The 12,014-nt window shown below is 43.0% G+C and overlaps 1 protein-coding gene across 2 annotated transcripts in view; it reads right to left on the reverse strand.

The window, feature by feature from the left end:
- Nucleotides 1-10,901, reverse strand: part of ARID4A (AT-rich interaction domain 4A) — a 46,736-nt gene extending 35,835 nt beyond the window's left edge. For both annotated transcript variants that reach the window (XM_062495762.1, XM_062495761.1), the window contains exons 1-5: nt 10,819-10,901; nt 10,141-10,202; nt 8,820-8,930; nt 6,400-6,465; nt 5,406-5,496 (exon numbers count right to left, since the gene is read on the reverse strand). In XM_062495762.1, the coding sequence (XP_062351746.1) occupies nt 5,406-5,496; nt 6,400-6,465; nt 8,820-8,930; nt 10,141-10,146 (274 nt within the window). In that variant the 5' untranslated portion in view covers nt 10,147-10,202; nt 10,819-10,901. The remainder of the gene's footprint in view (nt 1-5,405; nt 5,497-6,399; nt 6,466-8,819; nt 8,931-10,140; nt 10,203-10,818) is intronic.
- Nucleotides 10,902-12,014: the final 1,113 nt, after the last annotated feature.

The raw sequence follows: 12,014 nt of genomic DNA on the forward strand, positions 1-12,014 counted from the left end.
CAGACAAAAGTCTACTGGCTGAAACTGCTTTTTCTGAAATGCTAATCTCACTATTGTTGCACATAGAGACTAGAGAAAAGATCTACCTCCTTGCTTTTTCTAGAGTATTGTTTGTACACAATTTTATAATATTTTTAACGCTCAGTTCATATAGTAACAAAGGTGGTTTAATAAGCAAAGGTTCTATGCAGTTGATTTGTAACAAGGTTCCACTGTTAAAATACTATTTTTCACTATAAAATCTTGCTCCTCTACACACCTGTTCCCTAAACACATGTAAACACAACACATAGTGCTGTTCTTTTTTTCTAGATTCTGCAGAGAGCAGCCAACAGAGCTACTGCAGCATTTTTATGTGCCACAGGTGCATTTAAACAACACATCCCATGGAAGGGCTCTGAACAAATAGAGGGTTTCCTCAAAATCCACACAAGGGAATTTTAAAAAGAACAAACTGATGGTGGGTAGAGAACACCAGCCAAGTGGAGGCAAACACCCGTGGTTTTGGATTCCTGGATGACACATGCCCAGCCAGAGATGATGCTTCTTCCACGTGGAACTCAACAGGATGCTGGGAACTGGTCAAACCAGCCCTGCAGACAGAGCAGGGCCTGGCACACAGCACAGGGCAGGTGCTGGTCAAGCTTTGAAGGGACAAACCAACAGCTCTGGCAAGGATGGACTCAGCTGGCACTGAGAGCTCCCATCACCCTTGGAATAAGAACTTACAGCTGCAGTGAACCCAGGACCAAGCCTGTTCTTCGTCTTAGCATAAATCTCTCCACAAAGCATCAGAAGAAAACTTCTAAAAATAGGCAAATGTGACTATAAATAGCTCCTGTTAGCAACCCTGCTCCTTAAGTCCTGGGACATCAATGTTGGTTCATTTGCTGATAAATATCCTCAACATTATGAATCAGAATTTTCAAAAATCCATGGAACATGCACGGTGACTAAAATCAAGCCCTCAGTACCTTTAATTTCCATGAGTTCACCACAGTAATGTTTAGTAATGCAGCTGGTGGCTGAGACTACACTTCATTCCCAGAATAATCACCCAGAATAATCTAACTCCTCTCAGCACACATCAACTCAGCATTTCCTGGAAACTGCCACCAGGATTACACGAGAGGAAGAAGTCACCAGCAGAGCTGTGGGGGGCTCACTGAGGTGCCTCAGAAGTGTCTGAAAGGTGTAAGTCTCAAAAAGTAATGAATCACATTCCCTTTCACTCTGAACAGTACATTAAATCCTAATAGCTGACAGCAAAGTCTGCTGGAAACCTCAAAGACCTCTCACTGTTTCCCTCTCCTAATTCCTACTCATTTCAGAGGAAACATTACTGAAGGTCAATACATGTTTTTTATTTCTGTCTTTAGAAACACTTTCCCATTAGTCTACCTAGCAAAATACAAGACTCAATGTATTTGATCTGGTTTTGTTTAGTCTTGTTTAAAGTCGTAGAAATTATTTATATTACATAATGAAAAGAGACCTAAGGACACACAGATTACTGACCTGAGTTTTGTCAAAGGAGAGATGATATAGGGCAATATAAACCAGGCCATTCTAACAGCAACTCTTAGATGCTTGCTCAAATGAAATCCTGTTTCTCACTTTTATATATCTATTACATCATTTCTAGTTCTGTACAGAAGTGATACAAAAGTGTTTCTCCAAAGAACACCTACATAAGGATTTCTGTTTTCTGAAATTCTGGTAAGGCTTGTAAGACTCCAAGCAGAGTGTGAGAGGAGGAAAATACAAGTATGCACTTTGTAAGGTGTCGTCTGGGTTGTGGTTTCTTTGTTTTTCAGTTATTTCAGACATTATTTTAGTATTTACCTGAAGCATTTTGCAAGTTAAAAGAGAATCAGGTGGATAGTACACTCAGTAAACTGTAATTCAAACCTAGTTCAGCTAAAGCAGATCTGACAGACCATTTTAATTCTATGCAATTATCACCTAACAATATATTCAGCACTTCAAAAGCATCAATGCAGCACTTTTAATTTGTAAATTAAAGAAGTTCAGTTTAGATAACTGCATTCTAAAGACAAACATCATCAAATCATTGAATCACTTAGTAAAATCATCAGGTCCAGCTGGGCCATTTGTAAACCAAAGAACTTAAACCCCTGTTAGTGTCACATCACTTTGGATTTGAGGAGTGCCTTGTGCAGTGACATTTCCCAGACACTTTCAAACTTCCCCTCCAAACAACTTTTTCTTCTTCACCTGCTTATACTGAAAAGCTGAATTTCATAGGTAATTTCAGAAGTATTTCTAAATGGCAGCTTAAAAGTTCAGTAGGACTACATGGCTAGATTAACATCATTATCACATAAAAAGGGGTCAAAAAGCAATTCTGTTGAAGCTAAAATAAATCGTTGTTTATTCTGGGAATATGAACATCATTAATAAACAGGAGATACTGTTGAAATGCACAAACTGATCATCACTGTGGCTCTTGCATTATAGTGGTGGCAAAGCAGCCTATTATAGCAAACTCAGCACTTCCACTGGTTCAATTTATTGACCAAAGCAAAGCTGTTTCAGGTGACTTTTCTCCTTTCTATCCCTACATGAAACAGAGAAACTGATATGCAAAAGTGAGCGTCGTCACTTCTTGCTAGACATGCAGGCAGTTTGTTTTGGTGCATTTTTTACATATCTGTACTTAATACTCTGAAAATGTTTGCCTGTATATGTTACTGGTTTCACTAGCCAGAGATCAGTTTGCTTTTAGATCACTGAGAGAGATGTTAGATAATGGAGAATAAATAGTAAGGGAAAGGCACAAAACTACTGAACTACAAGCTTTCCCTTGTGCTTTCCATAAAAAATGTTCAGGAAGGCATCCTGTAAACCTGGAGTCTTCTAATCCACTTCCCTCTCAGCTGTTCAGCTGTGACTGCATCAGTCAGGAAGGCTGTGGAGCAGCACACTCACCAGCTATTAAAAAGCAACTAACTCAACTGTTTACCAACAACACAAATATACACCTCGTATCTATCTAAAACTTTCTGCAAAGACACAATGGAAGCAGCAGGCTAAAGAAAGGCTTCTTTTTCACATGTCAATATTCCTGTACTCAACCTAGAACACTTTCCCAGTTTTAACTGCAGAAGAACCAAGATGCAAACTTGATCATCTGCTTACTCTGGTCAGCGTTACCTGAGCTTTCAACTCCAACAAGCAACCCACCACAAAGAACTAACAAAAACTTTCCTAAGATCTAAATCCAACAATTACAATTGTATTCTCATAGTTAAAGCGATGTAACAGCTCTGCACGTTCATTTTCTGTAAGGTTATTTAAATCACCCCTGAGCTGTAAATATTTACAAAAAAAATTATATAAATCCTAGCAGTCTTAACACGTGTGCATATGGAAAACATATTTTGTTTTCTCCATTCTGCCTGTCAAAAAACATCATTTGGGGAAAGAAAATTACAGTAGTTAATTAATCCATTGCTTCAAGTTTCTGAGGAATTGCACTTTAAAAAATGTATGAAGTAAAAATCATGGCATGCATGATTTCTCTCTTACATAATTGGGAAGAGTTCAGCAAGTTGTTAAATATAAACAACAATCCATTAATACAGGGCAGAGCATTTATTCACTGTTCAAATTTCCTGCTCATCAAGTAAAGATTTTTTGGCAGAAATGCGCTGCTCTAAAGAAAAGGGCAGAAAATAAAGAAAATAAACAAGAAAAATAAGAAAACACAAGCAAAACTCACCCCCCAAACAAGGGATTTTAAGTTCACATGTCAAATGTAAGAAGACAAATGTCTTCTGGCCCAAATTCAAACAGAATTAGCTGAAAGTGCTACTTGACAACTGAAATAAGTTAGGAGTTCTACAATTAAAATGCTAACTTATAAACCATGAAATTGTTAGTGCAAGACTGTTTCCTATCACTTCTGTGACAGAATGGTGAACTTCTGAAAATCTATAGAGAAGTTAAAGGTCCTGTGTTCCACCTCGAGTATATCACATCACAGTACTAAACTAAGTCGATTTTAAATCATCTGCACTCCAAAATAATCCTGCCTTTCCTTCCTGACCTGACATCCACTACAATTTTACAGCAATGTTATAATCCTGAAGAAAAAAGCAAAGAATAGCGAGCTTTGTCAACCAGCTTAGAGTTAAAGCACTCACTAACAATAACAATCATAAAGTGATAAATCCTTCCAAATTATTTGCAGAGCTTTATCCTGATCCCACCAAAGACGATATAACCTCACCTACTGCAAAGGAAAAGCTGAATTACTGAAAATAGCTTATTTAAATCTTAAAAAGGGGTTAATGAACCAAAATAATTAAGACTTCATAGGACACAGGAATCCTCAAGAAGAGGATGGAAGAACATGAAGTAAAGCTGAATACATTTGGTACCCAAGGCAGCTAATGAGAAGCACAGAGTTTAAATTTACAAGTACTAATCTCCAAAGCAATGCCCAAGAGTAGCATGTACAGGACAATTAACAGGAGCATGTTCCTTCTAGGCAACTATTAGGGAATAGAAGGCTCCACTGCAGTAAGAAAGTCGTGCAAAAAAAGGATGGTTCCTTGCAAAGCTCTCTGATTCAAACACTGTCCTGTTGTGTTTGTTTATCTACTATTACTTGAATGTTGCTGACTTTTGTCATTCTGTTCTTAAAGTGGTTTCAGAAAATCCTGGAGATCGGAATTATTGAAAATAAGGAAATTTGTCTTACAATGAATTCTTGTTCAACACTGACATTTCACTGACCCTGCATTCTGAACTTTCTCTTTCAATACCTGAACACCACATGAACCTCCAACATGAGGAGAAAAGTAGTTTTCTATTTCACTTTAGATCATTATTCGAAAATTTTATTAAAGGAAACAGCTATTCACATTATACATCGTTTCCTCTTTTCTTTTTCTTGTGTGGTATGCTGATTCTTCCCTTAAAAAGAAACAGATTCTGTCTCCTGTTGATACTATCTGTGTTTTCCTTGTGTACAAGCTTGCATGCAGTGCAAGGAGGCTTACATATTTCAGTCATTCATTTCATGCCACAGGTTTTCAACTGGAAGAATGATCTTACAAGGTTTATGCCTTAAAATCTGCAAAAATTATTCTGAATTTCAGTGAGTGCAACCGCTATCATTACAGGTACATTGCATCAAATAAAACTTGATTATTCAACCCTGCAACTACCCATGCAAAAGCCTCCCTGAACATCAATTAATTATTATCCTGCTTGAAACAGAAAAGGAATCAAGATGTGGACAACTTAAAAAAAAAAAGTCCCCTCCAAAAACTCTCAGATCATGCACTACCAGATGTAATTATTGACATTGTTACCTATAATTAGAAATACACTGTTCAAAGATTACAGCCCATAAATGAAACGTGGCCACTCACCTACAGTGTACCAACTGGCATCTGTCAGCTTGCTGATAACTGCTTCCTGAAAAGATCCATCAGGCATTTTGGTTTCAACCATTGCTCCAACCTGCAACAAGGAGCAGCTCAAGGTTACCTGGAAGCCCACTCAGAAAACTGAGAAAAACACATTGATCCTCCCAGCAAGCCGGATTTACTTTTTAAGACTCAGTTTAGCTAAATGCTGCTTTGAAAGTTTAATTACTGCACAGGTAAGAACAAAGGTCCTTCAACAGGAAGGCTGAACTGCAAGTAGACACTAAAGCACTGAGAAACTCAGAACATCTAAGCATGACTTCATCACCTCAAGAAACAGAAGGCCAAGAGAAAACAAATATCTAAAGTCATGAATTCATTAGTGATAATCTTTTAATTGCTACTATGTCTTGTATTTTAAAGACAGTTCTACTGTCAGCTAGATCAGAATTTCAGCAGCAGCCTTGGTGTTCCTGCAGGAGCAACACAGAAAAGACAAATACAAGCAAGATGACCTTCTCTGAAAAACTCTATTTGCATTCAGTGTTTATAACACAGCTCTGCATTTTAGTTCACAACTGTTACACAGAATGAAAATACAAACAAACATATTTTTATATAACATAGATCAACTATTCTAAAACACTGAGTAATTGTATTTACTCTTGCCTAATGGGCTTGAAAATGGCTTGGCACTCAAGTTGTTAATTACTTCTCAGAAGTTTCAATGTTTCATTATTTATAAGAAGTTTTGTATCTTATGAAAAGATACAAAACCCCCTGTGCAGGCAAAACTGTGCATCAAGTACACTACACAGAGAAGCATAAACAGCTACAAAAACTAAGACTAATTCCTCAGAACCCATCTCATCTAAAGTCATGAGGTTCCTTCTGTTGATTTCAATCCTGAAGAACAGGTACTCACCTAAACAATATCAAAATCTAAGAGTTTTAGAAATGTATGTGACCACCAAAAGAAGGCATGCAATATACATACTCGTAGAGGTCCTTTGACTTGGTCATCTTGCACTAACTGAGTTGAGTTATCCCCTTTCAAGACCACCTAAAAGATATTCATGAATTTTTAATACACATCTGATTTCTTAACAGCACAAAAAAAACACAGTAAAATGTACACACACAAACACACACATATATATAAAGATCTTATAATCCACATTAAGATTATCAGTTAGACTCAAATGTTACTCAACAGAAAACACTTGGCATGGCCAGTTTTACTGACAGGAAGCCTCAAGTATCACATTTAATTTTTAATCTGAAACATCATAATTAAAGAACAGGGCAAATCAAACACCAGTCATTCCAAAGCAAAGAAAATACATTTTTAGGTGAGTTTAGAATTTGACACAATCCACGGCAAACCTGGAACTGGGCTTCCAGATGAGAAGATTAAGCAGTGTTTTTTCTTCTCTATGATTCAACTGTAGCATTTCACAGACAACACTTTAAATACTAAACTACAGCCAAAATAAAAACCTCTCTTTATTAAAAATGTAACAAAAAAAATCACCAAACTGGCTGCAATAACAGCATTTCTGCTGCCTTGAGCAAGTTTTTCTAACAAAGATGTGGAGCAGTACCAATGTGATGAAAATAAGGATCAGTTACAGTGTAAGTAAACTCTGCTTTTCCCTTAAAAACCCTACATTCTAGAAGGGAACAGTGAGGAAACAGAGTGAACATCAGCCTATGCAGCTTAACTTTAAAAATTCCAAAATTTCTATTATTTTTCAGGAACCAAAAGTTCCAGGAGCTTGCATTGATAATGATGTCCAGTTCTGTGGCTCCCCCATTTATCCTCCAAGCACAGACTACACTGTAGCTGTATTTATAAACGTGACACCAGTGGCATGCCAAAAAAAAGCGTCGGTATTAACACACAGGTTAAAAATGTACTTTATGCTGATATAAAGTTGAAAATAAAAATTGCAGAGAGATGAATACAGGTTGTCCTGCTGCTCAGGAAAAGGCTACCGGCCGTTTTGGACTCTTTGCACTCTTGGCAAGCGTGCCAGGGTGTGCCTACACACTCTTAATTACAGTATCAGGCTTAGCTTGTTAAAACTTCTATTGTTATAATATAATTGAGAGCCAGCGACAGGAATTTCCACCAAGTCACAGCAGCCTCGTGTAATTCCAAATCTTATCATGGAGTAATAAAGCATCTGATTCTCATGAGAAAAAGAAACTCCTGCCTATTAACAGGCTAAATGTTCTACCAGACCAAAGATGCAGACAAAATCAAGCTTGTCAGACCTGCACACTGCTTCCTACAGAGCTTCTCATTAACACAGATTTCAAAGAACACAAGTTTCCTTAAGTACTCATTAAGAGCAGGCAAAAGACTCCAGTATCTGAATTACATTTTTTTCTATTGATGAAAAGCACTCTGATAAAAGTGATAGGATCTATATCTGTAACAGAAGAGGCTTATAGCTTGTTCTACTTGATATAAGCATTAAAGCACACAAAAGCTTGGATGTATAGCTACAAAAAGCAGCTTTCACCTTAATTTGTTGGGAATTTTTGGTCACTAATGCCTTATTTACATATCTTGGACAGCAGAGACTAAAGTAGGAAGTGGGAAGACTTTGACAAGACAAAGAAGAACAACAACTTCCATATTTACTTTCAGTTTTAACTTGCATTTAACGATGTTTTATTCTTATTCTCACATAGTGGCATTTACAACAGTATTACACGACCAAAATGACAGCTTTTCTTTTCGTTGTTTTGGTAAAAGCCCTGCAAATGTGAATGAATACTATGTGCCAATACTATCCACGCACAGAAATTCAGCCACAGCCAGGGCATGCTGCTTTAAAAGCTGTGTCAAGATGCCCAAAACTAAATATTACCCTGGGAATTGCTTAAAACCTGGCCTAAAAAACAAATTATTGCCATGTCTCTTGTTGTTGACTTATTTTTGTATTGCCTTTTCAGTTCCAAACTGTAAAAGTGAGGGTGTCAGTTGGTATGAAATGGAACTTTTCCTTCTGAAGAGGTTGCTCTTACTCCTTATTATTCATGTAAAGCCATAATCCTGTATTTGTGACATCAAAACTTATTCCTGGCAAACTGATGCATTCAAAACAGAAGACAAATGCAATCAGGAAAGAAAGAGCAAGAAAGCTCATTTTTATTCCAGCATCCCACTAAAAATATAATAAAAAACAGCATTTCCCCCAAATATAAAGAAAAAAAACAAAACAAAAAATCCCTCATCCCAAACCAAACAACAAAACATGAAAAAAAAACCCAACACTTAAGTGTTGTTTAAAATTCATGCAGTGAAGTGATGAAGGTTTTCTAATCTTCAGGAGTAGGATCTCCTGTGACAGCCCTTTCAGCACAATGCTTTACCAAAATCAGCAGCAGCCTCAGCACACTTACCTTGACTTTCACAAGCCTTTTCACTGTCTTAATCTTTGCCTCACAGAAGGCACCACGGTACTTGGCACTGACATCAGTCCCCACTGTCAGGTAGGCAGGCTCATCTGCTGCCTAGAGGGAAACAAAAACACAAACCAAACTTTACCTCTTATTTATAGTTACAGCTGCATCACTATGTATTTCCTTTTACACCTAGACTTTTGAACCTGTTGACTTTTAATTGATAAACAGTGCCTGTCCTTGAGATTGCTGTCACAAAGTTCTTCAAAAGGGAAAAAGAAAACCCAACAAACAAGTTCCAGGAAGTTTTGGTTTGTCACTAATGTTGACACATGCCTCCTGTCGATTCATTGTCAGCCTCTCCCAGAAATGTTTTTGAAGGTATTCATTGATACCTGGGAAATCTGCTTATAAAAAGGGCAACAAAGCCAATGAGCCACTATTAATTCAAGTAGTTTCTATACAAAAGGAAAACATTTCAACTGCAAAAAGGCAATATAACAGACAGCTGTATTTTTTCAGCTATAAGCAATCCAATGGCACAGATTATTTAAAATGTTTGAGATTGGTGTCATCCCAACACTTACAATTAAGTCTATAACATTCTATATATAGGATTTCTTTCCTGGTGACTAAAAGGAGACCTCTAGAGAAATCTGTTGCAATCTTTCAAACAGTTATTAACAAGTATTTTTCTTTCCTGGAATGCCTTTATCAAAACTTAATTGCCTGAGCATTTTTCAAGAGAAATATTCATCACGTTTTCCTTAACCTAGACCTTAGTACTCAACATTTCACTTTACTGTGCTCATTGCAACTGATAAACAAGGACAAAATTACCACATTGAAAAGACAGGAAATGGGTGCAGAATCTAAAATAAAATGGGATGCGTACGGGCTGGTTTTTTTTTAACTCGGCATTTCATTCAGCTCCGAAGGGAAAAGGAAAAGTTTTGTAAATTATACTGCAATTGTTGAGCCTTTGTACCGAGCAAACCGGCAACAGCAAAGGCGGGACAAAAGATGTGGTTTTGCAAACTTGCCATAGCAGCTGCTGATACAGGAAGCGTTTAAAGACGGGAGCCCGAAGGACAACAACAACAACTCCGAGGCGATGAGGATGTTCCGAGCGCTCCTGCACGGCGGTGAGAGCCTAAAATCACCCGCACCTCGCCGGGGAGCAGGAACAGCGCTCACAGCACGCACCGAGCCCCGCGTTCTCCCACCGCTGCCGTGCCCAAGCGGAGAGCGATTAAAAATAAAATCTCCAGAGCGGTGGGCGAACAGGGCGGCGATCCCCGCTCCCGCCGGAGCCGCCTACCTTCATCTTTAAGGGTTATGTGAGCGATTCCAGCTCCAGGACTTCTCCTTGCACGGGAAACGCTGCAAAACAAGAGCGGGGGAGGCTGAGGGCTGAGCGCGGGGCTCCCCGCGAGGGGCGGCGGAGGGAGCCCGGGGAAGGCGGAGGGAGGGACGGAGGGAAGGAGCCGCCGCCCGTCCCGGCCGCGCCGAGGGAGCGCGGCCGCCGCTTCCCGCCGGGCGGCCCCGCGCTCGGTGTGTGTCACGTCGCCATTTGCTCCGCGGGGCTCAGGGGCCGCCGCCCCCCAACCCGCCCCGGCCCCCTCTGAACTTTCCGTGGCCCCGCCGGGCCCCCTCCTCCTCCCGGACTTGTGCCTCCCGAGCCCCGAGGCAGCGCCGCAGCCCCCCGGCCCAGGGAGCGCAGGGGTCGATCCCGGGGATAGCGGGACAGAGTTAGGGGGTCCCGCTCCCGGGGGTCCCGGTCCGTGAGGGGGGCGGCGCGCGCGCCCGTGCGCTCCCCCGGGGCGGGGGAGGGGAAGCGGGGGGAAGGGGGGGCGGTTTAAAGCGCCGCTCCCGGAGCCGCTTCGCGTCCCCTCCCCCGGGACGGCGGCGCGGTAGCCGCAACTCCGCCACCACCGCCTCCTCTTCCTTCACCTCTTCCTCATCATCCTCCTCTTCCTCCTCGCGCGTCCCTTCCTACCTGCGAACTCGTCGTTCCGCAGCCCCCGCGCCGCCCGGGCCCCTCCGCAGACGGCGGCGGCCCCGGCTGAGCGCGGCCCCCGCTCCGCCCCCCCCCCCCTCGCTCTCCCGCCCCCCTCCCCCCCCCACTCCCCGCGCGCGCGGACCCGCCCCGCGCCGCAGCGCGAGCCCCAATAAACAAGCGGCGGGAGCGGGGCCGCTCCCATTGGCCGCCGCCCCGACGCCCCGCGCGCATTGGGCCGCCGCGGACAGCACTCCCATTGGGCCGCGGAAGGCCACGGGCGCACGGGATTGGCGGGCGGCGGGGACCGGAAGGCCAACGGGGCGATGTGATTGGCTCCGGGCGGGACGGTGGCGGGGAGGGGGAAGGTCGGTGGAGGTGGGGGCGGAGCCGGCGCGCGCGACGCTCAGGCGCAGCGACCGCGGCGTCGCAGGCGCCATTTTATGCGCGGCTCTTTCCCATTTTAGGCCGCGGGAAGAGGGAGGAGCGGGAGTGCCCGTGAGCTCGGCGGAGGGAGCGGCCGGGAAGTTCATCCTGAGGTGTGCTGAGGCGGCACCGCGTCTTTTCCTGGCGGTATGACCCCGTCGCTGGGTGTTGGCGGCGGCCCTGCTTGCGGTGGTGATGTCGCAGGAGCCGGCCTGGTCGGAGCCGGAAGTGGAGCGGCCGCCATGGAGGCGCCGGGACCGCCCGCCGTGAGGGCGCGGAGCCACCGGGGCGGCCCGAGCGCCCCACAGAGACACACCCGGGGTGCAGGTAGGGGCTGCCGGCCCGCGCCGCCTTCCCGCGGGGGAGGGCGCAGCTCCGCCGCCCTTCATCATCCCTGTGACGCGTGTGGGGAGGGAACGTGAGCGGCTCTTGCTCCTCGAGCGTTTCCCCACGGTTCCCTCTGCAGGAAGACGCGGCAAGGACAGGGATGGCCTGGGTGGAGGAGATTGAGAGCTTTTCTTGGGAGGTGTGTGGGAGTGCTGGAGTGTGTGGTCCTGGAGGTGCGGCCTTACGAGGCGGGATGCCTGCACCTGCCGGTATCCTTTGAGGAATTTTTGTCTTAGAGATGAGCTTTGACCTGAATAAGTAGTAGTTACAGGCCGAAGTCTATGATAAAACCATATGTTTTAACGTTAGTTTTACATTTTGGCATATTATGCAGAATTTGTTGTGCGGCTTATGGTAATACGGATGTATAACTTTTATTCTAT

The sequence above is a fragment of the Cinclus cinclus genome, chromosome 6 (assembly GCF_963662255.1).
Source record: "Cinclus cinclus chromosome 6, bCinCin1.1, whole genome shotgun sequence".
Classification (NCBI taxonomy): domain Eukaryota; kingdom Metazoa; phylum Chordata; class Aves; order Passeriformes; family Cinclidae; genus Cinclus; species Cinclus cinclus.